We start from the raw sequence: 26,904 nt of genomic DNA, 5'->3' as shown, positions 1-26,904 counted from the left end.
TTTCCTTTTTCCAATCGTCCGGGATTTCTCCCAATCTCCACGACTTTTCAAAGATAATAGCCAAAGACTCCTCAATGACATTTGCCAACTCCCTCAGTACCCTTGGGTGCATTAAGTCTGGACCCATGGATTTATGAACGTTTAGCTTTTCTGAATAGTTCCTAACCTGTTCTTTACCCACCACGGGCTGTCCATCTTCATCCCATCTTGCGTCACTTAGCGCAGAAGTCCAGGAGCCGACCTTGTCCGTGAATACAGAGGCAAAGAAAGCATTGAGTACTTCAGCTTTCCCCACATCATCTGTCACTAGGTTATCTCCTTCATCCATTAGGGGCTGCACACCCTCTCTGATCACCTTCTTCTTGTTAACATGCCTGTAGAAACCTTTCTTGTTATCCTTCACATCCTTAGCCAGTCACAATTCCATTTGTGCTTTCACCTTCCTGATAACCCCCTGGCATTCTTGAGCTATACCTTTAAACTCTTCCCTGGTCATTTGTCCAAGTTTCCACTTTTTGTAAGCTTCCTTTTTGTGCTTAAGTTCACCAAAGGTTTCCCCTGTAAATCCGGTCTCCTACCATTTTGCGTCGGGATGGTTTCTTTCTGTGCCTTCAATAAGGCTTCTTTAAAATACTGCCAGCAGTCTTGGACTCCTTTCCCCTTCATGTTAGCATCCCATGGGATTCTTCCCATCAGATCTCTGAGGGAGTCAAAATCTGCTTTTCTAAAGTCCAAGGTGTGTATTTTACTACTCTCTTTTCTTCCTTTGGTCAGGATCCTGAAATCTACCATCTCATGATCACTGCTTTCCAGGTTGTCACCTACCTCTTCTTCCCCTATTAGTTCCTCCCTGTTTGTGAGCAGAAGGTCAAGCTGCGCACGGCCCCTGGTCAGATCCTTCAGCACTTGTGTCAAGAAGTTATCCCCAACATTCTCCAAAAACTTCCTGGATTGCCTGTGTACTGCCATATTGGTTTCCCAACAGATGTCAGGGTGATTGAAGTCCCCCACGAGAACCAGAGCCTGCGATCTGGCAGCTTCGCTCAGTTGTCCTTGTAGGGTTGGCCCATACTGTCGTATCCATTGCTCCTGTTGGCTTTGGAACTGCTCTGACAGTTCCCTCGCTAGCTGTCGTGGCTGCTCCTGCTGCTGCGTGGCCAGCTGCTGGAGCAGGAGTGTCTGTTGCTCCTGCCCCTGTCTTTAGGCCTCCGTTAGCAACTCTAACACCTTGGCTGGGTCCATCTTGCGCCTTCCTGCTCGATGCGCCCCACCAGCTACATAATGTTGGGCGTCTTATTCTTGGGGGCCCGAAACAGGCAGACCTATGGAGGGGATAGACCTTCCTGGGGGCGGGGGGGGGGGGGTGTCTCAGCTAGCCCTCCCTTAGGTTCACCCCGTCCGTCCCCCCTGGGGAAGGGGGACAAAAAAGGGGGCCTTGTCTGACCTCAAAAACCCCTTTTAAATCCAGGGATGGGATTGATCAGTGCCCACATTCTCCACCATCTTGTAGCTGTGTAACAGTCACAAGGACGCGGGGCTAAGTGTCCTCTACTGTTACCCTCACCACACCCACAGTACCGTCTCTTATGAGTCTCGCTCTTCCGGCACTTACGGGTGTCCTGCACTGTTCCGGTTGTCCTCCCTTCCACAAGAGAGGGGAGCCCGGTCCGGCCGTCACTCACGGGCCCCAGCCCAGGGCCCAAAGGTCTGAGACCCTACGGCCACAGAAAAATTTTCAGAACTGTTTTAATCTTGAGAGATCCTTTTGAGTTAACTAAATGTAGTTACTTGTAGGCACTGTTTTCTACTGTTGATTACATGCAGGGAAAGGGGAGGATTCGGCTCAGTGGGAGATTCCTCTCCTCTCTCCCCCCCTTCCCCTCCCTCGTCACGTTGCTGCGTCCGTGTACACCAGCTCCTACCTGCCCCCCTGTACTGCTGCCTCTGATATAGAGTCAGCAGCATGGGGAGGGGGTTAGGTGGCTCCCTGGGAACCGGTGTTTGCGGGCAGCTTACTTAAAAGCTGGCTCCCCACGAGCAGCAGCTCCTGCTTGCTCCCTCTCCCCCTGCTTCTCCACTGCTGCCTCTGTATCAAAGGAAGCAGCTGGGTGGGATGGGGGGAGGGGAGGAGAGGGAAGGGGAAGGGCCTTGTATGTAACTGATGAGCCTAGGCACATTGGTTAAATGTGTAATCGTGTACACTATTACATCTCTAGTAGGAGTACCCCAGGGGTACACAGGTCTTCTAGGTATACATCAAGTCATTTATATATTTGCCTAATTTTACAACAGGCTACATTAAAAGTACTCTTAGTCAATAGAAACTAAAATTTCATACAGACAATATGAGAAAGTAAGCAATTTTTCAGTAATAAGGTGCTGTGACACTTCTGTATTTTTGTCTGATTTTGTAAGCAAGTAGTTTTTATGTGAGGTAAAACTTGCGGTTATTCCAGACACATCTGACTCCTGAAAGGGGTATAGTAGTTTGGAAAGACTGAGAACCACTGAGATTAAATTAATCAAGTTGTAGCTTAATTAAAGCACATCTCAGTATGTTTGTCTTTCTGCATCTCTGGGACAGCAGCCTCCTATACACGTGAAATAGGAAGAGTGATAATATAGAATAACCCTATGTGAGAGCTTTCAGAACAGAAAAAATAACCCAAAACTATCCTTTGGAATTTGAGACACAAGTATGAGGCCACTGTAAGGCAACTGTGTCTACTAAAGGGAGTTGAAGAGTCTTGTGCTTAGTGGTATCTAGAACAGAATCAGTGTGGATCTTGGCTTTTATCTGTTGTCAGATCATCACTGATATTGTATTACAATGAGATCTGAAGCCTGACTGATGTGGATAAAGGAATTCTCAACCATATAGGTTTTCGGAAGATTTCCTAGCTCCATTTTCTCCATGGAAATTAGTTACTTGTTTATAGTTGGCCAGGTTGCTGACATCAAGTACTAATTTTTTTAGGCCCATGCATTACAAACTTTTTTTTTAAAGAATTCTGCTCTTGTTAAATGAGATTTTGACCATCTCCACAAGGTCGTATATTACCCTTAATCATGCTGAAGGAACATGAGTCTTGACATTCTGAAACCAGATGGATGCTGTCTCAGATATAGTCTTGAAATGAGAGACCTTCTCACACACTTTAGTTGTAAGCAGTACAGCCATGTCACCTCCTCATCAATTTATCAGTCTTTCTGTGTGGCATGATGTTTTGACTACTCGGAATGAATTGCACTAGTGACAGCTCTGCATTGTTTTCCAGAAAGCATTCAGTGATGCATGGAATGCTTGAAACCTTTTCTATAATTAAATTATGGATATTTGCTAACTTTTATTAAGTAACCTTGTGTTAATCAACATTAATGTGAAGAGGAAGGATGGTTTTGTGGTGAGAATATTGGCCTATAGGATTTGGGAGATTTGTGCTCAAATCCTTCCTCTGCCACAAACTTTGAGACCTTTGGTAATAGTCTCTTTATGCTTCACTTCCCTGGATAAATGCAAGTGGCCATTCATATTATTAGTGGCTACTTGAATTATAAATTAACCTCTAGTTTCTATGTGTTAGCATACAACGTTCTGCCAGACTTTTTATTAGAGACTTTTTGTTAGCTATGCCTGCAGAGCTGAGACAGATTAAATGGTCTTATTGCATTTCCAGTTAACTGATGCTCCACTTTGAGACAAGAAATGCCATGCAGTACCAAGGTCACTTGTATTCAGGGGAGAAATCCCACTCCTGTTGTGTGGAGTATGATGATGTGGCTGATCTTTCATCATCCCTTTGCTACAGTAACTCTCACAGTCCTGGGTAAGAGCAGTTCCTTGCCCTTTACCATGTACAGAGGATCAGCACTGCTACGGAGTCGAAAACTGCATCTCCTAGAGTAGAAGCATTGGTGTGAAAGAGAGTCCAACAAACTAAGTAAACTCAGGAGTCTTTCGTTGCCCGAACTCCTCCTTCGTTGATTACAGACTCTGAACCAGGCTCAACAGACTATTCTCTAGTTTTCCAGAATTGTTGCAACTATATATTAGCGAGGCCTGATTTCCTTCTTAGAGTCACCATGGGATAAAATTGCAGACAATAACTTAGATTATAAAGAAATTCACATCTTGACATCTGCAGGGTGGCTTATAATATGAGAGAGAGACAGAGAGAGAGAGACAGAGAGAGATAGACAGAGAGAGAGAGAGAGACACCCCGAGTTACGCAGATCCGACTTATGTCGGATCCGCACTTACGAACGGGGCCCTCTCCCTGGTCTCCAGCAGATCAGGGAGAGGAAGCAAAGTGGCGGAACACGCTGGTAGCGGGCAGCCCAGACGCGTCTGGGCTGTCCGCCGCCCGCGTGCCCCGTGGCTGTGCTCTGCTTTGCTCCCCGTCCCCCTGCTAGGGGGACGGGGAGCAAAGCAGAGCACAGCGGCAGAACACGTGGGCGGTGGGCAGCCTGGCGGCAGCCCGCTGCCCAAGTGTTCCGCCGCTTTGCTCCCCGTCCTCCTGGTCTGCAGACCAGGGGGACGGGGAGCAAAGCAGAGCAAAGCCGCGGAGTCCGAGGGCAGCAGGACAGCCACGGCGCGTCTGGGCTGTCCCGCTGCCCCTGTGCTCTGCGGCTTTGCTCCGGGCGCCTGTGGTACAGCAGCTGGGGTGCTGCCGGTTGGTCCCGTAGCGCCGCTCTGGGCGCTACGGGACCAACCCGGCAGCACCCCAGCTGCTCTGCCCCAGGCGTCCTGATTCAGCCACTGCTGGTCAGTTTCAGCAGCGGCTGAATCAGGATGCCTGGGGCAGAGTAGCTTGGGTGCTGCTGGGTTGGTCCAGCAGCAGCGCTACTGGACCAACCCAGCAGCACCCTAACTGCTCTGCCCCAGGCGTTCCCAAGTCAGCTGCTGCTGAAACTGACCAGTGGCTGACTACAGGAAGCCCCTGCCTGGGGCTTCCTCTAATCAGCTGCTGATCAGTTTCAGCAGTGGCTGGCTTGGGGATGCCTGGGGTTCTTAAGTCGAATCTGTATGTAAGTCAGAACTGGCGTCCAGATTCAGCCACTGTTGAAACTGATCAGTTTCAGCAGCGGCTGAATCTGGATGCCAGTACCGACTTACATACAGATTCAACTTAAGAACAAACCTATAGTCCCTATCTTGTACGTAACCCGGGTAACCAGGTGGCCTCAAATTGGGAGATTAGCATGCTGTCTGTATATATTGTTGAAGATAATTTTGCCATGTTCACACATTGTTCATCTGATGTCCTCAAAGTCATCTTTTTTTTCATTTTATCATGTAGTCCTTCATTGATGATAAAGCTAGTAAGGACTATTGTGATAATTTAATCAGACTGCTGTAATGCAGATCATAAAACTTTCCTGAATTAATTCAATTTGAGATGTTTATAAGACCAGTCTTATACCTTAATATTTGATACTGCAAAACAGAGTATACCAGCTGGCTCCTAAGAAAACACACTCTGTGATTTGATGTTTCATTAAAGAAACCTTGCTTCTTTTTAAAAATCTCATTTATGAAGTGGTGGTTGGTTCTCAACATTCAAATTTTAGGTTTAGTACTGCTACTGCTTTTTGTAACTTACTTTCAGGACTTAGGCGATCTAATGAGTTCTGTCTTTGCATCATCAAATGACAGATCATTCAGAATATCCAGAAGCAAATCCAGAATCAGGAGAAGAGAAACTCCCTATGACAAAGTGACTTTTTGTCTCTGTTCTGGGAGCAGCGTCTCTTCATTCCCCACAAAAGTCAGCATACAAATCATGCAGTGTATAAGCCGAACGATAATAGGGGGAGGGAGAGGTAACGATTGTGGTTTTTACTGAACCTGTATTTCACAATGAGCCATATGAAGCTCCTGTCAACACTTGGTCTGGGGAAAGCCAAAATAAGAGCAGAAGTGGTGTTCTTGATGTTAATGGCATAATTTTATCTTTTGTTGCAGGTGGGTCCACATTGTTTGTGCCCTCTATGTTCCAGGAGTGGCATTTGGAGATATTGACAAGCTGCGGCCAGTAACTCTTACCGAAATGAACTATTCTAAATATGGTGCCAAGGTAAGTCTAGAAGAGACATGTTTATCTAGGTATAGTATTATTTTCTTTGTACATAATATGGCATGACATATCTTAGTAACTTTTTGTAATTCTTTTTGTGCAACAGATGCAATAAAAACAGAAGCATGTGTCCTTTTTTCTCTTGTCATCTTTTCCCCCCTCTCTCTTCCTTTCTGGAGACACTCATTACCTCATAATGTGTGTTAATGGCATTCTGCCAAAGTATGAATGTAGAGAGCTGAGGAGTGTATGGGAGTCTGAGTGGAGAAATAGAAAGAGAGTAATAAGAAAGGAGGCAGATATACATTCAGTAAGAATTACTTTAGGTTCTCTGGAATCCTAAACTAACAATGGATAAGAGAAATTTCAAAAGAATTTCTACAAAGCATATTTAAAACAAAAAATGACAGAACATCAAGGGCTCCACTTTGAACTGAAAAAAATCCTTTAACGTCCTACATTTTTATGTGAGGTGTAATTGTTCTTAATCCAGTTAATAAGAGGGTGCATATGCATAGTACTCAAATTACTATCACAATTGGCACAAAATGGCATTCAAGCAGAGACTAAAAAGCTTCTGGTAGATGGCTCATTGGTTTCCTTACATTCAAATATTGTTTCATTGTCAGGCCAAGTGGAACAGAGTTTGCTTGTTGCTTCTTTTGTTGTACCCATTTGGTGCATGTAAAATTTGAGTTCCCAAACATGTCAGTATGGGACTTTTCATAAGAATTAAATTAACCAACTCTTCTCTCCTCCCCCGCCCCCCCAAATGTTTATATCAGGATAACTGAAGAGCAGCCTGTGCATATTGGAACGGGCACTCCATCATTCCTACTACAAGTCTTCCAAAACATTCAGCAAATGGGCAGCCTCTGTACAGCAGCTATTCTACATAATAGCTGTTCTTTTTGTTAATATATCTGATTAATAGGAGTAGAAGTAGTAACTTGGGCACATCACAAGCTTTAAAAAAAGATTATAGGCTAAATAATACTCTTCACAGGTAAGCAGAGTCAGTAATCCAACGCTGAGCAGTATGTTAGCAAAATAAAATAGTAAACCTATCATAATCAAAAGTGCTTGACAAACGGCAGCAAAACCTGCTTGCCAGCTCCGCACTGTGCATGCGCAAGACCCACATTGTGCATGCGCAGGCCGCTGGTGAATGGGGCGACCAGCTGAAATCTACTTGCCATGGGTGAGTCGATTCAGTATTTGTCAAACCCTGATAATCAAGGCCAGGTCTCAGTTTTTAATGCAAATATAGATAGTTATATTTTGCCTATCTGAATTCCCTCAGAACTTCAGTTTTATACAGTTTAATGAAGTATTCTTCACTTCATGACTAAACTGTTGTATAGGGTTACTGCATTTTCACAGCTTCTTGCAAACCTGCAATATATTGCATTTTTGGGTGAGGTGATTCTTAATTTATCTGTAGAGTTTATAAAGTTGCTAGTGTAGTTTGGATACTGTTATGTTTAATTCCTCTTAATTTTTTATCCGTGAACTTTTAGGTGCATAAAAAAGTAATGTGCATAGTCTAAGTTGAAACCTACTAGTGTAAGGAAAAAATAAAAAAGAACCAGCATTATTATTTCAAGTCTTTTTGTACTTTACCTGTTTAAAAGGGAATACAGGATTATAAAAATTATAGCAAATCCTAGTTTAGATAGCTAGCCTTAACTGCCTGGGTATACCTCATAAGATTTAATCCATCCATTAGTAACATTTATACAGATTTTACATGTCTGTATAGAAGGCTTTAAAATATCTTTCATTTATGCCATTTTTAAATGGAATGTGGAATCTTTATTGTAGAGTTTATGCTGTAGTTAATTTTACCATTTTTCTGTGATAGGAATGCAGTTTCTGCGAAGATCCTCGTTTTGCCAGAACTGGTGTTTGCATTAGTTGTGATGCTGGCATGTGTAGAGCGTATTTCCATGTGACCTGTGCTCAGAAAGAAGGCCTGTTGTCAGAAGCAGCAGCAGAAGAGGTATGTTGTGATGCTGCAACTTTAGAAAAAATGTCAAATGGAAATGTCCTAACAAAAGCATGTGGGAAGCTTACTGTGTTCCTGGATAACATTTCCAAGGAGTGTTTTTTATAAGATGCTGCTGTGAGGTTTTAAGTATATTTTCAGAAGTGGGGAGGAAGCTGTTAAAATGCTCCTAACTAGGAAGTGGTGGACATTGGTGCAGGAGTTTGCTTTGTCAGCTTCATTCCTGTTTCAAATCTTCCTTTTGTTTTGCTCATTTTCCAGCTATAGCCAGATTACAATCCCCTTTGTAGTGTTCAAATAGGGCAATATTGGGCCTTGTGTCTTTTTTTAAATGTTTGTATATACATCTTTTTCAATATTATTATTAAATTGTGATATAAATTAGTAACTTTCATTGTGTTAACACAGTAATTCTTGATTTTCATTGAGTTTTGGTAAATATCAATAATTGCATCCTGCTAAAATACTTAGATTCAAATTCTGAGTTTCTTATACGTTCACTCTTGTTACCAGGTTTCTTCTTGATAATAGTGTGAATAAAGTGCTCCAAATGATAAGATTTTGCCTAAGAGCTGATTTATTCAATGGAAATACATTGGACGTGCCCAGTGGTCTATTTTAATCCTAAAATTTCAAGTTAAACAAGTCATATTCATCTCTACATATAATAAATGCAACAGGAAGTAAATTTTGTAAAGATAAATGAGATGCACACTCACATAACCGCACCACCAACATGCAGGCTTTGTTGTCATTCACTGTCTACATTTGAATCACTATTTTTCTTATTTCTGAAAGAACTATCTACTAAGATCATTAGTAATACTCTGGGAGAACTGTTCACAAAAAATAACTTTCACGTATAAGATGAAGTGTTGGAAAGATAAAAATGATGCTTTCAGCTAAACAGTGATGGCTTAACTGGATGGGGTTTAATGTTAACTGTTTAAGGAGCTCATCTTGTGAATCCCTATCATTGTATGGATTTGCTGTGATTTTCACTTAAAACCACTGCATATTGTTAAACAATTGCAAGCAAAGTATTTTGTAATCAAGGATTACATAATTGAGAGTTGTTAATTTAAATTCCTATGATAAGCTCTGTGCCACACACATTCCCCTAACCCTGAATTCTAAATATACAGAGTATGTTTTTAAATCAAACTTGCAAAATTTACTTCCCTCTGGTGAGTAGGTGGGTAAGCTTTTTTTTGGACAAAGTAAAATGTTTAATTTGCTCTTTGTCATGAGAGAATGAGTAGATTATTGTGCTTGGTTAGTACATTTTAGTGACAATTTTTCCTATAGAAAATGAGCTGAAAATTTGAGAGAAAATAAATTGAGACGTGTTAATCCTTCTTTTCCTCAGGAAGACTTATTCAGCTTACAGACTGTATACTCAAAATAAACGAGTTGATAAAGTAGTTCAGTCATAAGAATGTGAACATTTGAATAAGGGAAAAAATGAAAAATAGGAAAAAAAGTATGTATGTGAGAGATCATGTGGCTTATGCTTTAAAAAAACACTTTGAAGAAGTCAAAACGAAATCCAAGCTATTTGAAGTATGTACAGTAAAACTCCGGTGGTCCGGTACGCCTGATGGAACCCGGAAGTACTCCAACTGCAACCCGGAAGTACTCCGGCAGCTGCTTCAAGATGTTAATCAATTACACTAACTGCCGCTGGATCTGCAGGCGACAGGCTTGCAATTTAGCTTTGCTCTATCTATTGCCTCTGGGGGGGCGGGAGGGGAAGGAGAGAGGGAGGAGAAGGGGACCGAGGTCAGAGGCGGGGGCGCTGGCAGGGGCGCGGGTGCCAAACTCTTCGTCATGTTGCAGGGTGGTGGAGAGGGGGAAAGAGGCAGGCTGCTGCTTCAGGAATTTCTAGTCAATTACACTGCCCCAGGCTAGATCCACAGCTGACAAGCTCTCAATCTACCTTTCCTCTCTACTGCCTGGAGGGGGGGGGGGGGAGTTTCAGCAGCAGCCTGTCACCTGCGAATCTACCCGTTTCCACTGCCCCCCCACCCCCTTAGGCAGTAGAGAGGAAAGGTAGATTGAGAGCCTGGTGCCGGGGCACTGTAATTGACTAGAACTTCTTGAAACAGCTGCCTGCCTCTCCTTCCCTCTCTGGTTCTGCCGCTTGCAGGCTTTGCCTCCCTGCAGCAGGAGGTAGGGTTTGGCACACCCCCTCCCCCGCCGACCAGGGCAGAAGGGTCATGGGCCTTTGGGAGATTGGCTGAGGGCGGGGCAGCGGAAGGGATAGGATGGAAGACTGGCTGAGGTGGGTTTAAGGCAAAAGCTGATGGAGGTACTCCCAGATCTCGGCCCCTTAGAGTTGCTGCCTCAGCCCCACAGGGGCTGCATAGAACTCCCTCCCACTCTCCACTCCACTGGGGGAACAGCAGCATGCTGTCTAGAGGCTTTCCCCACTCCAAGGGGGCGCGAAGTCAGGTAAGTGCCCCCCCCGCCCAGACCCCTGCACCCCATTCCCTCTCACTCTCTCTCCTCCCCCCGCCAAAACCACTCACCCTCAGTTTGCTCCAACTCCCTCTCCCCTGGTCAGACACCTACCTGCATCCTGTTCCTACATCTGCCATTGCTCCTGCACCCTCCCTCCTGGACACAAACTGCACTCTCCCTTTCTCCTGCTCCCTCCCTCTGGCCAGACACCCTACTCCCAGCTTGCTTCTACACCCTACCTCCCACCCAGACCTCGCAACCTCTCCCCCTTCTATACCCCACCTCCCTCCCAGATCTTGCACCCCATTCCACTCTCTGGCAGCTCTGTCCCACACAATGAACCCCTCATTTTTGTCCTCACCCCAGAGCCTAAGGGGGGGTGCCCATAAAATCAAGTAACTTGGGAACCCCAGAAAAGTAAATCTGGCCTATGTGAAGCCCTGAACCTCAGTCCTTCCTATCCCTTCCCCTCGCCCTATGGGGCTGGAGCACCAGTGGAGTGAGGTGCTTCAGTTGGAGGCCATATCAGGGAGGGTTTGGTGTTTTTGGAGGAGTTTTTTTGCTTCTCGCATGTGTGGTTCCCCACTGATTTTTCTGTGGGTCAATGGCCCCTGACTCAAATAAAACATTGAAACCTTTTGTGTTGGATGTAATAGTTTACTTTATTTAAAATTAAGTTTGATAAACATGAGAATATTAAAACGTTTAATCTGTATAATATTGTAAATTAAACTGTTCTTCCTACCTGCAGCACTAGCAGAATGGCTCTGGCCTAATTATGTAATTAATGGTGATTTTTTTCCATTAGCAACTGTGTGGGGGGTCTGTAGAAAGATTTACATTAAGCCAGATGGTCCCTGGGCTAAAAAGTTTGAGAATCACTGATCTAGACAATTGAGAAGCACTGACCGTTTGCACATTAGATGCTTCCTTCTTCAGTGAAGTACTTTGCATTTGTCTTTATCGAATTTCATCTTACTTTATTTAGACCTGTTCTCCAGTTGGAGGTTCTTTTGAATTTTAAACTATCTTTCAAAGTGCTTTCATCTCCCAAGTTGGTATCCTCTGCAGATTTTATAGGCATACTTTCCACTTCATTATCCAAGTCAATATTGCAGATGACTGACCTCATTAAATGCACCATACCATCTTGACAGCAAACTATTGATAACTACCCTTAAAGTTTTGGTCTTTCAACCAGTTGTGCACCTACTTCATAATAAATTTATCTAGAACACATTTTCTTACTTTGGATATGTCATGTGGAACTGTATAAGGTTTATCACGTCTATTACTTTCCCCATCCACTTGCTCAGTTATCAAAGAAAGAAATTAAGTAAGTTTGGCATGTTTTGCTCTTCACCAATTCATGCTGACTCTTCCTTATAACCCTATTTTCCTCCAGATACTCACAAATCGATTGTCTAATAATTTGCTTCAATGCCTTTCCATATATTGAAGTTAGGCTGACTGGTCTATAATCCCCTGGGTCCTCTTTGTTCTGTCTTTTAAAAAGTAGTACTATATTTGCCCTTCTCCAGGCTTCTGGGACCTCTCCTGTCCTGCAGGAGGTGTCAGATAATTGTTAATGGCTCCAAGATTGCCTCGGCTAGTTCCTTAGGTACCCTGGTATTAATTTAATCAGTCCCAGATGTATTTAAGTTATATAAATATTTTTAACCTGTTCTTTTCCTATTTCAGATTATATTCCTTCCCACTGGCTGTCAATATTAATTGTGCTATATATGAAAAATATTCTAGAATGCTAACTATATATTCCTCCATATTATTGTACTAATTAGATTTTTTTTTCCCCCTCTTTCCCATCCCATTTTCTTGCTGTAACAGGACATAGCAGATCCTTTTTTTGCTTATTGCAAACAACATGCAGACAGGTTAGACAGAAAATGGAAACGGAAGAACTACTTGGCTTTACAGTCTTATTGTAAAATGTCCTTGCAGGAAAGAGAGAAACAGCTCTCGCCAGAAGCGCAGGTATTGTGCCCATGCCGAAGCTGCATGAATGTTCATCATCAATGTTAAATGAGAAATGGGGAAAGAGGAAAGGTGGATTGTGATGGTTAAAAATGAAATTTGGAATACACTGATGACACATGGTCAATTAATATGACAGTGAGTTACCTTTAGATTGGATTCCCTAAGGGTATGTCAACACTGCAAAGTTAATTCGAAATATCAACCATTATTTTGAATTAACTTTAATTGCGTCTATACATGCAAACCGCTATTTCGAAATTAATTTGAAATAGCGGAGCCCTTAATTCGAATTTGGTAAACCTGATTCTACGAGGAGTAATGCCAAATTCGAAATAGCTATTTTGAATTAAGTGCTGTGTAGACACTTAATTTGAAATAGGGGGCCTCCAACCCTTCCCAGGGAGCCCTGGTGGCCACTCTGGGCACAACCAGGAAAACTTACTCTCCTCTACCGCAGCCCCAGAGCCATTAAAGGGGTAGACCCTGGCCACAGTGTCTGTGCCAGCTCCAAGCCTGCCAGCCCAGAGCCAGCAGTGGCCACCGGGGCCCCTGACCCAGTGGCCCCAAAACATGAGCCAGCAAGCCACTGGCAGCCAACCATCCACCGCTCCCAGGAGCAGTCTGCCAGCTCCCAGGAGCCTGACGGGCTGGAGAAAGGTGGGTGTCTTCCTCGTCCAGGGTGGAGATCATGGACCTTATTCAGGTTTGGGGGGGGGTGCCCCCAATGTCCATGATCTCCGCACTAGATGGAGGAACGCAGCCGTTTATGGCAGGATAGCTGCCAGCCTGGCCACCAAAGGCCACATGCAAACCCAGGAGTCAGGTTGGTCCAGTGAGACCCCCAACCCGGAGCTTCACCTCCCCCTTCCTCCCCTTGCTTCCCTCTTCCAGTTCCCTCCTCCCAGGTTTTCCCCCTCCCCTCTCTCTTCTCCTCTCCCACCTCCTTTTCCCAGTCTTCCCAGAGGTTCATCCTCACTGCCAGTTTTGTTCAATAAACCCAGTTTCTATTTTTGAACATACGGGTCTTTTATTTGACATCAGGAAGAGGTGCTATGGAGGGGTAAGTTGAAGGACATGAGGGAGGAATGGGGCACGAGCCCCCAGTGGGGAGGACCGGGGAGCCTCTGAGGGCTCCTTGGGGTGGATGCTATCCTGCAGGGCCTCCTGGATCCTGACAGCCCCCGATGGATCCCCCCCCCGGATGGCAGTCTGCAGCAAGTGCAGCTGGGCTGATGGCAACGACCCCACGAGAAGCACCGGCGTGCCCAGGGGCAGCTCTGGCTCCATGTGGCCGAGTGCTGTGGTGTCCCAATTTTGGGCACTCAGGGCACTCCCAAGACAGGACTGCTTTGCTGTCCCTCATCGAGGTAGACAAGCATGTGGAGAACCCTGAGAACTGTCTGTCCGGGGTGGGGGTAGTGTCCCTTTAAGCACGGAGCTCAGTTAGCCGTAGGCAGCAGCCCCACATACTAAGTCCTAACCTGATGCCCTGCCGACACCTGGTTCCGGCCAACCTTAACTTTGGTTCAGGGTCCACTCAGTGTGGACGTGCTATTTTGAAATAGCAAAACGCTATTTCGAAATAGTTTTTGTGTATAGATGCGTTATTTCGAATCAGCTTAATTCGAATTAACTATTTCGATTTAAGTTAATTTGAAATAGCGCTGTAGTGTAGACATACCCAAAGAGTGAATGTCCCCCCAAAATAATCCTTGAAATACGTGCATGCAGGCATCTGAATGAAAATAATCCTTATTCACTTATATAATTCTGTATTTTATATCTAGGTAATTTATAATTATTTTAATTCTAGTCTTTATTTCACGATTATAAAAAATAAAAATCAAAGTAGCCAAGATTTCAGACTTTTTGCTACATGTATCTTAGAATGAACTTCTGTTTTCTCCCTTACGGTATGTCTACACTTGCTCCCTAGTTCCTGGTCGGCTGCATTTGCATCGCTAGCTTGAAGTGCACTCCGGGACACGTTAGTTCTAATCAAACTTCTTGGTTCCAACTAACGTTACTCCTCAAAAAATGTTAGTCCTCATTCGCACTTCCTGGTTCTAATCAGCTGGCGAGCAGAATAATATGTGGGCAAGACTATGCTAATGAATTGCGGGATATTTAAATCCCTGCTTCATTAGCAATTTCGGTAGGCTGCATTTGTGTCCCTTACTTGCTCCCTAGTTCAAGCATAGACGCACCCATAGTTATTACAAGGAGCTAGTAGCAAAGCCTATGTAAGGTTACCGCAACACTTTTTAATATAAGACTTGTATTTTCAGTTGCTTGTATATTTCACTCCTTTAGGCTGATATTTTCCATGCTGTGTGTCTGCCTCAGGTAGAGGGGGGGGTGTGTGTGTGTGTGTGTGTGTGTGTGTGTGTGTGTGTGTGTGTACACGCATGAATTCAGAATAAAGTTAGGGAAAATATGTTTTGTCCATACTAAATTATTGCATTCATTTCACTGAGCTTTACTGCCTCTGTGGTTTAAAGAAGGACTTGAACTTTAGAAAGTGAGTTGCCTTAGTGTCAATAGGATTTTGCAGACCTCATGGAAATCCACCCAAATTTGAATTTTTTCAGAGGATTATATATTTTCAGCTTTCATATATTTAGTGGATGATAGTTTTTAAACAAAACACTCAAAAGGTTCCATGGGCATGCCAAAGGCCAAGGCTGAATAAGATTTTACACATTGTTTCTCCTCCTGCCTGTCAGGGCTGCTGTAAACATCAGAGATAAGAATTGAGAGGCTGGAGACTGACTGACTGTGTTTCAAGGTCAGGGGGAGTAGAAATTGATGGTGGAGCGGAAAAGTGACTGAGAAACAGTGCAGGGGGATATGGATGGCAGCAGAGGCAAGCAGCGGATCTACACAATAGTGGCAGAAATGGTGGACAGGGGAAAAATGAATCTATAACCAATGCCTGTATCATAAAGGTCTGTGCACTGAATCTCATAGACTTTATGGATAGTAGGGACCATCATGATTATCTACTCTGACCTCCTACATATGGCAAGCCTCAGCACTTCATGTACTGACTTCTGTAATAGACCTATAACCTCTGGATGACCTAGAGAAGTCCTCAAATCATGATTCAAAATTAGTGAGAATCCACTATTTACACTATTTTAAATCTACACTGACCCAAGCCACTCCTCCCCTGCCTAGAGTCTCTGCCAGTCTGACTTGAGAAAAATTCTTTCCTGACCTCAAATGTGGTCATTTGAACCCTGATCATTTCAGCAAGACCCAGCACCCACACATGTGGAAAGAATTCCCCATAGTAACGTAGATCCCTCCTGGGCATTAGTTATTTGCTGCTCTCTGTCAGAGACATAGGTCAAGTTTTTAAAAAATTAGTGCTTAAAAGATTATTCCTAAATGTTTGTTTATTCACTTAAATTAATGGCCTGATTTTCAAAAGATCTCAACATCCATCATGTTCAAAAGAAAAGCGAGAGTGCAATACATGTCAGGTCTTCCAGTAAGAGACAGTGTACAGATTATTCTTATCAGTATACCCTAACAAATTGTAAGTGTTTCTTGTTCCTGCCATCATTTTGTATTTCCAGTTTCTCTAGTGAAGGGGTTAAACTTGTGTTAATACATGTTCTGTCACCAGAGCTAAATTATTCATTCCTTTAGAGACCATGACCAGGAACATAAAGTTTACTGGTAAGAGGCAAATTATGTATATTCTTCTGACTGCAGAATGTGCCCCCTTTTAATTAAGGAAGCTAAATATCACATTTAAAGATAAAGACTAATTTTGAAAAGTGTATGTGTTGGTGAAACCTTTCCCTGTATGCATTCTTCCATATTTAGCCAGCATTTCACCTCCCTGTGATTGCTGCTTCTTTTCCCTACCCACTTGCTCAACTCTGGACATCCTCAGCCTCCCTCTCTTTTTCTCTCCATTTTGGAGAATCATCCCCTGCTCTCTTTTTCCTTCTTTTCCCACAGCCATCATTTGGCTAGTTCTCCTTCTCGGTTATTTTCTTTGGAGGGGGAGACGCTAGCCTTTTCTTTATCTTGCAAGCATTGGTGGAAGGTGGGTAGCAGCAGTTGGAAAAATGCTTCCTTTCTAAACTGTCTTCACTGCCAAATAGGTAGGTAGGTAGGTGTGTGTGTGTGTGTGTGTGTGTGTGTGTGTGTGTGTGTGTGTGTGTGTGTGTGTGTGTGAGACAGCAAGGTAACTATGGTTTCTTCTTGGAGTGATACTGCTGTGGGTTCTCCACGCTAGGTATTAGTGTGTCCTAATGCTCACAATCAATGATTTTTATAGGAGTGCCCTGGTTGTACCGCATATGCACATTAGTTGTCTTGTGGTGTCATTGATGCCACTTCTCTCACACACGACACATCCCCTCCGTTCCTTCCCTACTGTTCTCAGCAGCAGGCAGAATCTTCATGCAGTGCTGATTCCTTCACCCTAAAATTTGAGAGAACTTTAAAATTAGTTATTCCCTTAATCTATCATAACTCTAATTCCCTCTATCATATCCTAACCCATCAGATTATTACTCTGTTTTAACAATTGACATTATGCTGGGCTCTCATGGCTTCAAAAAATGTGACTCTTGTCAAGAGGCCATACCAGTCTCAGATGGTCATGCTTCCTGTGTCCGGTGCCTGGGAGAATCCCCTATTCCACAGAAATGCTCTCATTATAACAACTTCAAAGCTAGAGCTAGGCAGGATAGAGAGAGCCCTGCTTAAAGATAATACTGGAAACATCACTACAGAACTCGGAAGATACTCCTTCCACAAGGTCCCACAAGCAAAGACAAGACTCAAGCTTCCAGTAGCTCCAGGAAGCGAGCCTCATCATTTCCTACCCAGGACATTCAAAAAACAAGAGCTTCCCTGGCAAGATCATTGCCCTTGATGCAGAACTCTTTGGGAATCCGCACTGCTGAGGCACTGGGCACTTCCGGTACCACCTGGCACAAATACTGAATGACTCAAAATGTGCCAAATCAGAACTGAGACACAAGGCCCCCTCCACCGTAGCACCAGCGCTGACGTGTGGACATGCTGCCTCTGCCAGCACCAACTCAGACGACAGCACTGACAAACAGGTCTCATGCACCAACGCAATTTCTCCACCACAAAGACATAAAGATCACTTTGGTACCACATATCAGAGGGGTAGCCGTGCTAATCTGGATCTGCAAAAGCGATAAGTAGTCCTGTGGCACCTTGTAGACTAACAGATGTATTGCAGCATAAGCTTCTGTGGGCAAAGACTCACTTCGTCAGATGCATGTAGTGGAAATTTCCAGAGGCAGGGATAAATATGCAGGCCAGAATAAGGCTAGAGATAACGAGGTGAATCCAGTCAGGGAGGATGAGGCCCACTTCTAGTAGCTGATCTGAAGGTGTGAATACCAAGAGAGGAGAAGCTGCTGGAAGTGCCATGGGTCTGGCCCCGGGTCCTGCGCTGCTTTGCTCAGCGTCTCTCTGGTCTGTAGACCAGGGAGATGCTGAGCAAAGCCGCGCAGGACCCGGCCGGACCCACGGCGCTTCCAGCTGATCTGGAAGCGGCCGCGGGTCTGGCCCCGGGTCCTCCGCCGCTTTGCTCCGCGTCTCTCTGGTCTGCTGGGGGGGATGCAGCTCGTGCCCCCCTCAGCAGACCAGGGAGGTGTGGAGCAAAGCCCAGGGCCTGTGGAAGAGCAGGTGGGGCGCTGCCGGTTGGTCCCACAGCACTGCTCCTTGGCGCTACTGGACCAACTCGGCAGCACCCCAGCTACTCTGCCCCAGGAGTCCTGATTCAGCCGCTGCTGATCAGTTTCAGCAGCAGCTGACTTGGGGACCCCTGGGGTTCTTAAGTTGAATCTGTATGTAAGTCGGAACTGGTGTCCAGATTCAGCGGCTGAATCTGGATGCCAGTTCCGACTTACATACAGATTCAACTTAAGAACAAACCTACAGTCCCTATCTTGTACGTAACCCGGGGACTGCCTGTATATTGCCATTCCTAATATCTGATTTGTGTCCATTTATTCTTTTACGTAGGGACTGTCCTACGTGGGATTCCTCAGATCCCACTGAGGAATACGCTAAGAAACTTCACCATCTGCTTAGGACACTCCCCACACAAACACAGCAACAAATCAACACACCTTTAGAGCCCTGACCAGGGTTGTTCTATTTCCCAAGATCCACAAACCTGGAAATCCTGGATGCCCCATCTTCTCGGGCATTGGCATTCTCACCCAAGGACTGTCTGGATATGTGGAGACTCTACTCAGACTCTACGCCACCAGCACTCCCAGTTACCTCCGTGACACTACTGATTTCCTGAGAGGACTACAATGCATTGGTGATCTTCCAGAAAACACAATCCTAGCCACCATGGATGTAGAGGCTCTCTACACAAACATCCCACACATAGATGGAATACAAGCTGTCAGGAACAATATCCCTGATGATGCCACAGCACAACTGGTGGCTGAACTCTGTGACTTTATCCTCACACACAACTATTTCAGATTCGGTGACGATATATACCTCCAGACCAGTGGCCCCACAATACGCCCCTGCATGGCCCCACAATACATGGCTCCAACATTTTTATGGCTGAACTGGAACAAAGCTTCCTCAACTCTCGTCCACTAATGCCCCTTCTCTACCTACGCTACATTGATGACATCATCATCATCTGAACCCATGGGAAGGAGACTCTGGAAGAATTCCACCACAATTTCAACAGTTTCTACCCCACCATCAACCTCAGCCTGGACCAGTCTACACAAGAGACACTTCCTGGACACCACGGTACAAATAAGTGATGGTCACATAAACACCACCTTATACTGAAAACCTACCAATCGCTGTGCCTACTTTCATGCCTCCAGCTTCCATCCCCGGCACACCACACGATCCATTGTCTCCAGCCAAGAACTAAGGTATAACCGCATTTGCACCAACCCCTCAGACAGAGACCAACACCTACAAGATCTTCACCAAGCATTCTTGAAACTACGATACCTGCATAAGGAAGTGAGGAAACAGGTTAACAGAGCCAGACATGTACCCAGAAGCCTTCTACTACAAGACAATCCCAAGAAAGACACCAACAGAACACCACTGGCCATCATCTACAGTCTTGAGCTAAAACCTCTTCAACTCATCATCAATGATCTACAACCCATCCTGGACAATGATCCCTCACTTTCACGGGCCTTTGGAGGCAGGCCGGGCCTTGCCCACAGACAACCCACCATCCTGAAACAAATTCTCACCAACTATACAATGCACCACAGTAACTCTAACTCAGGAACCAATCCAAGCAACAAACCTCGGTGCCAACTCTGCCCACATATCTACACCAGCACAGGACCTAACCAGATCAGCCACACCATCACTGGTTCATTCACCTGCACATCTACCAATGTAATATACACCATCATGTGCCAGCAATGCCCCTCTGCTATGTACATCGGCCAAACTGGACAGTCCCTATGTAAAAGAATAAATGGACACAAATCCTTTATTAGGAATGGCAATATACAAAAAGCCTGTAGGACAGTGGTCCCCAACCTGTGGAGGTTGCCGGGCGCCAGGGGCCGTGGCCGTTCGCCTGCCGGGCGCCAGAGGACGGGGCGGGGCCCCCCATAGCCACGCGTCCCCCTTCATAGCTGCGCCCGGGGCCAGCACCCCCCGCCCCTCCTCCAAGTGCCCGGGGCCACCTCCAAGGCATGCGTGCCCGGGGCCCGATGCCCCCCCCTCCAAGCGCCGCGCACCTGGGGCCGGTGCCCCCCCTCCTCCAAGCACTGGGGGCCGGGGTCCCCCTCCTCCAAACGCCCGGGGCCGGTGCCCCCCCCTCCAAGCTCCATGCGCCCGGGGCCGGCACCCCCCCCCTCCAAGCGCCGGGGGCCGGGGCCGGCGCCCCCCCTCCTCCAAGCGCCTGGGGCCGGCGCCCCCTCCCCCCCAAGCGCCGCGCACCCGGGGCCGGTGCCCCCCTTCCTCCAAGCGCCGGGGGCCAGCGCCCCTCCTCCTCCTCCAAGCGCCACGTGCCCGGGGCCGGCGCCCCCCCCCCCAAGTGCCCAGGGCCGGCGCCCCCCCTAAGCGCCCGGGGCCGGCTCCGGCACTGTGCATGCACCACGTGCCCAGGGCCAGGCCAGCCCCGAGCACGTGGCGGGCGCACACGAATGCCGCCGCGGGTGCCATGGGGCCCGCGGGCACCGTGTTGGGGACCACGGCTGTAGGAGAACACTTCAGTCTCCCTGGACACACAGTAGCATATTTAAAGTTAGCTATTCTGCAGCAAAAAAACTTCAAGACCAGACTTCAAAGAGAAACTACTAAACTACAGTTCATCTGCAAATTTGACACCATCATTTTAGGATTAAACAAAGACTGCGAATGGCTAGCTAACTACAAAAGCAGTTTCTCCTCTCTTGGTGATCACACCTCCACATCAGCTGCTAGAAGTGGGCCTCACCCTTCCTGATTGAATTAACCTCGTTATCTCTAGCCTTATTCTGGCCTGCATATTTATACCTGCCCCTGGAAATTTCCATTACGTGCATCTGATGAAGTGGGTCTTTGCCCACGAAAGCTTATGCTCCAATACATCTGTTAGTCTTTAAGGTGCCACAGGACTTCTTGTCACTTTTGGTATCACAATATCTGTTCTCTGGCATGGATCATTCACCAACCTGAAGGACAGACCAACTACCTCTAAGTCCTGCCTCCTACATGAAGTACAGGAAAAGCAATACAAACTCCTGGAGATCTTGCAATTCTCCATGATGATCAAAATCATCCTCTCCATAGATGAGAAATTCATACAACCAGCAGAGGCCATCTGCCAAACACTGCCTCCACTAACTAACAGATGGACAGGAAATATTTTGTCCTGGCTAAAGATGTGGACTTCCTCTCTTCACACCCATAATCTAACTCTTTCGTGGTCAATGCCATCTACCACCAAGTGAAACAACCACAGTTCCAGTCCACTGTCCAAGACAAAGATCACTAATATTTAGCTCTATTTGGGCAAAAAATATATTAATCGGACAGCCTTCAATTTTGGGTAGCCATCTATTTTGCACTACTAGCTAATTACAATTAGTCCAGTTATGCCAAACTGCAGGAGCTTCTTTATTGATTGGCAGAACACAACAACCACAGCTGCAGTCTAGAATTCAAGAGGGTCAAATATCACATAAATGGCTCTTCAGGCAGCCATGGACCTGTATATACAAGGCCTGGACCACTGCCACAGCAGTCACGAAGCAGAGAGCCTTTTGGTTACAAGCTTCTGGGATCCCCAAAGAGCTGTGTGGAATATCTCCCTTTTGACAGTGCACACCTGTTCATCTCTAAAACTGATGCAGTCCTGTGGCTTTCTTCTTGGATAGGACTAAATCTGCAAAACCACAAGACTGTTCATCTGCATAGTAGAATGATCCAGTGGTATTGCAATCTCTTCCCAATAACTCTCCAAATGGATCTCCAACTGTATATACACATGCTACACAGTACGTGATAACCTCTCACAGGGAATGAGTGCAGTCCGCTTGAGCTGTAGTAGCTTCCTTAGCGTTCCTTAAGAATGTACTATTAAGAGAAATATGCCGAGCTGCAACTTGGTCTTTGTAACACAACTCTGCAAAACATTATGCCATCACAAGTGGTCCCATCCCTTCTACCGCAATTGTGCTTGCTGTACTCTCTACCATGTCCTCCAAAACCCACCAACTGTATGGAGGACATTGTTCTACAGAAACTTAGAATGGAGCACCCACAGAAACAGCACTTGAAGAAAAAGAAGTTTTTCATCTTGTGTAGTAATTATGGTTCTTTGAGATGTGTGACCTTGTGGGTGCTCACTACACACCTTTTTCTCCACTTTGGAGTTCCATTTACTGTATTCTCTGGAGAAGGAACAGAGGGGGGGGTCTCATTATGCACATGAGCTCCACGAGACTACTACACAATCATAATGTGGCTAGACACTGCTAACAAATTGCCCAATTGCCAATGTGAGGATGCACCAACACCTAGGCTATGTCTAGACTAAATCCCTCTAGTGAGAGAGGGATGTAAATGAGCCCAATCGAAAGTGCAAATTTAAATATCCTGCACTTTTTTGAAACCACAGACACGAATATGCAAATAAAGGGTATTTTGAAAGTGAAACTGCAGTTTAGACACGGTTCTTTCAGGGGAATAAAAAAACCCTTTTTCGAAAGAAACCATACTCATTTTTTCAGAAGTACAGGTTCTTTCGAAAAGGGTTCCCCCCCCCCCCCCCAATGAACTGCATCTAGTTTGCGGTTTTGCTTTCAAAATACCCTTTTTTCAAAACAGTGATCAGATGTGAATATGCAAATCAAGTGCAGGATATTTAAATTTGCGCTTCATTTGCACTTTTGGGCTCATTTACATCCCTCTTTTGACATAGGGATGTAGTCTAGATGAGCCCCTGGAGTGGAACACCCATGGGGACGAACGTTTTGAAGAACCATTATTACCGCACAAGCTGAGTAACTTCTTTGTATTCTAGATCTTGCTGTGAAATTTTAGAGTAGCAACTCATGCAGGTGCTTCAAGAATCTTGGGGGAAGATTAGATCCAGATCTGCTTCTGGGAATCTCCCCCAGTTGCAGGCATCAGGTAGCTTCTTGGGTGCTGCCTTCAGAGCTGAACTCTGAAGCATTGCAGCTGTGGAGGTTTCTGCAACTGGAGGAGGTACCCAGAGGTGGGTCTGATCTCCCCCTGACAACAGCCATGCAGGGGAAGATGGGGAGAGGAATTCCTGTGCCTCCAAAGTTTGGGGAAGTCTGATTTCACAATCTTTGGTGAATGTTTCATGATCATAAATTTGGTAGGGCCCAAGTATTAGGAAAAATATTATTCATCTAAAATATTGTTGTTAATAATAATAATACCTAGCTCTCACATAGTACTTTTCACCTTTCTATTTCAAAGTCCTTTACAAAGGATTTCAGCATCATTTAGCTTTATTTTACAGATAAGGAGACTGAGCAATTCACTTCACTATTTTGTGCCACAAAGTCACCCAGCAGGCTAGGGCAGAGCCAGCACTAGAACTCAGGTCTCTGAAGTTCAAGTCCAGTAATCTATGTACTAAGGCACTCATTTTCCCTCCCTCTAGGTTGATCCTTTGCCTCATTTTCCCTTGTGGTGAAAATTATGGTGTCTTTTCATCACTAGGTTTTAGTGACATCAGAATAGCAAATGTGTGTTAGTTATTCCAGAGTAAAAACATGTCTTTTTTTTTTAACAGTGAAGACAAAATCTATGACTGGATCATAGCAGTGAGTATTGAGGCCCAGGTGAGAGTGAGAGAATAGTGGTTCTTCGAGAGACGTCCCTGTGGGTGCTCAACAGCAAGTGTTGGTGCGTTCCAGCACCACAGACCAGATTCTTCTGAGCAGTGCCTGGGGTGGGGCACACGTGTGGCAAAAGGGGTGCATGAGCACTGCCTGGTGCAACTGCACATGTGCAGTCACCCTCCCCTCAGTTCCTTTTTACTGTCCCCAGCTCAAGACGGAGCTCAGCAGTGCTCTTCGCACAGCATTGTTCTTCATAGATAAGCAGTGTGTTTTCCCCAATTCTCATTGTTCTTCATCCAAGTTCATCTTCGTACTAACCCCCCCCAAAAAATCTGTTATTCAAGTTGTTTCTCCTTTGCTCCAGCCTTTCCTTAACTGGACAAGAAATGCCTGGATCCTCAGGTTTTAAATGCTGCTCCTCACTCCAAATGCGTTGGTGAAAACCATGTGCAGCAGGATTCCCACCATTGTGCTAAACTTAAGGCACATACACACAGGGATAGAGAACTCCGCCTTAAGACATTAAAGCTTGAAAAGAACCAACACCCTGCCTCTGATTTGGACACCCAGTGGCCTGAATAACAGATCTGATAATGAGAAGAAATCCCCAAAGAAGTGAGTCTCCTCCTTACCTCAGAAACCGCAGTTGTCTAAGTGGTATGCAACGAGAAGTTGGTACTGAGAGTTGAGGGAGCACCACGCCTCAGCACTTAAGATGTGCCAAGGATCTCTGGCACCTAATGAGGAACCATCAAGCAGAGTGCTCAAAAATTCTGCACTGAAGCCACAGGCCATATTATGCCTGTCTCGACAGCCTCAGCTCCCATTATGGCACTGGAAAAACAAGAGACAGTCTCATCGGTCCCAATAATACAGCACTGGACTCAAGTTCCGTCAATATAACTGCCATAACTATCACGGCATGGAAACAGCTTTCAGTTCCAATAGATGCTCAACTAACATCGGTACTGTCCACCACACCATCATTAATGGCACCGTCTACACCGGCACTGAGGTATCTTCAAAGCAAGGATCTCACTGTTTCTTCTACCTTTAAGTCCCCTTTTCTTGGCACCGATATAGCATCAGCTACTGCGACACCACGGCACGTTTCCTCTTCCATGCTACTATCTAGCAATGAGGATGAATGAGCAGAGTTACCTTTCTCATCCCAACTTTTGCCCGGCACTGAGGCTTCTGTACTGTGCTTGCATCCCAGTTTCAGATGCTCAATAGGGCCCACAATCCCCGCCCCCCGCTCTGGGGGCCACACCACTGAATGCCACCACCCATTGCATGTGGTGCACAGTGGCAGTATTGGAGCCCATGGGGATATGGTTTTAAGAGAATGCACTAAGATGACAAACATGCAATCCGTGCCATCCCCTCCACCCCATTCTCCATTCCTTCAGAGAACCCAGGAAGAATTATAGGGTCAGCAAAACCGTGAATCAGGACCAGATACCTCGCCTGACATTAACGCATTATCATTGCCAGATGAAGCAATAATGCCACCACCTCAAACAGTGGCTGATGACTTAACATCTTTTCAGGACCTTTTCAAAAGGGTAGCAGCAGATCTCAACATAGCCACGGAGGAGTTCTCTGAGACCCAATATGAGCTTACCAATAGACTTCAGGCCACACCTACTGCAAAGATCATACTCCCCATAAATACATATTGGCAGACCCATGCAACCTATCCACCCTCTTGTAAAAGTGCTAATAGAAAATATTATGTTGCCCCAAAGGGATCCAATTTTTTTTTACCCACGTAACTCTCTGGTAGTCAAAGCTGCGCACAAGAGAAATAAACACCACCAGGTACTATCTACCGTAGCTGACCAAGACAAGAGACAAGACAAGCTAACCTCTTTGGTAGAAAGGCCTACTATCTCCCACCCTTCAGTTTAGAGTCGCCAATTACACCATACCCTTTAGCAAATATGACTTCAACTATTCACAACTCAGTACCTTTATTGACAATATAGCAGAGGCAAAGAAACAGCAATTTAAAGCAGTGATCACAGAGGGGTATGTGATTTCATGCACAGCCTAGCAAGCCACCCTTGATGCCTCTGACATGGCTACTAGGGCAACAGCCACAAAGGTTGTTATGAGGCAAGCCTCCTGGTTTAACTCCTCAGCATTTCCCCAGGGAAATACAGCCTGCCTTGGAGGACCTCCTCTTTGAGGTTGAGAAGCTTGTCTCAAAAAAAAAAACCCCAGTGAGGTCCTCCATTCCATGAAGGATTCACAGGCGACCTGCGTTCCTTGGGCATTCATATGCCTGCAACTAGGAGATGACAATTTAGGTACCAGCCATACGCAAGACCCAGATAGCCCTCGTATATCTACCATCAGCATAAACAGGGCCAGCAGTGTCAGCAACAACTTGGTCAGGGCAGGCAGCGCAGATGCAACCAGATCAACACTGCAAACTAGCCGCCCCAGCCAAACGAGCAAATTTGAGGCCTCCGTCGAGGGACCAAAAATCTCTCCCCCTGCTCCAAAGACTCTAACCTCTGAAAAAACATTTAACCATCATCTTGTGCCGTTTTACATAGCATGGTAGTCCATAACTGATAAATCGGTGCTACAATACAATACTGGATATACTGTCCCTTTGTTAGGATCTTTAATTCGAACTACCGTTACTCCTCATTCCATGAGGATCTTTAATTTGAAATTAGGATCTTTAATTCGAACTACCTAGTCCGTGCCACGTGTAGCCACGGGCATGGAGTTCGGACTAAGGGGGATTTAAAAATGGCGGCTCCCGGGAACATGCAAATGAAGCCCAGGATATTTAAATCCCGGGCTTCATTTGCAACTTCAATTGCCCTCATTATCCTACCTAGCTCGAACTAACGAGTTAGTGTAGACATATACCCTAAGATCCTTGCTGTAGTCACTGTCTATGTAAGGAAACTCAATATCATTTTTCCTTTTCTCGACAAGTGCCTAATCAAGTCCAGATCAGAGGCACAGTCTGGCAACGACATCCACATGGTCATTACTTGCTTCTAGTCCT

The 26,904-nt window shown here is 45.5% G+C and overlaps 1 protein-coding gene across 1 annotated transcript in view; it reads left to right on the top strand.

The window, feature by feature from the left end:
* Nucleotides 1–26,904, top strand: part of PHF14 (PHD finger protein 14) — a 319,743-nt gene that overhangs the window by 69,230 nt on the left and 223,609 nt on the right. The window contains exons 8-10 of the mRNA XM_089776015.1: nt 5,966–6,077; nt 7,942–8,079; nt 12,397–12,543. Of these exons, the coding sequence (XP_089632141.1) occupies nt 5,966–6,077; nt 7,942–8,079; nt 12,397–12,543 (397 nt within the window). The remainder of the gene's footprint in view (nt 1–5,965; nt 6,078–7,941; nt 8,080–12,396; nt 12,544–26,904) is intronic.

The sequence above is a fragment of the Pelodiscus sinensis genome, chromosome 2, assembly GCF_052426305.1.
Source record: "Pelodiscus sinensis isolate ZL-2025 chromosome 2, ASM5242630v1, whole genome shotgun sequence".
Lineage (NCBI taxonomy): Eukaryota > Metazoa > Chordata > Testudines > Trionychidae > Pelodiscus > Pelodiscus sinensis.
Note: the sequence above shows the minus strand (reverse complement) of the source record. Positions and strands in the feature narration are given on the sequence as shown.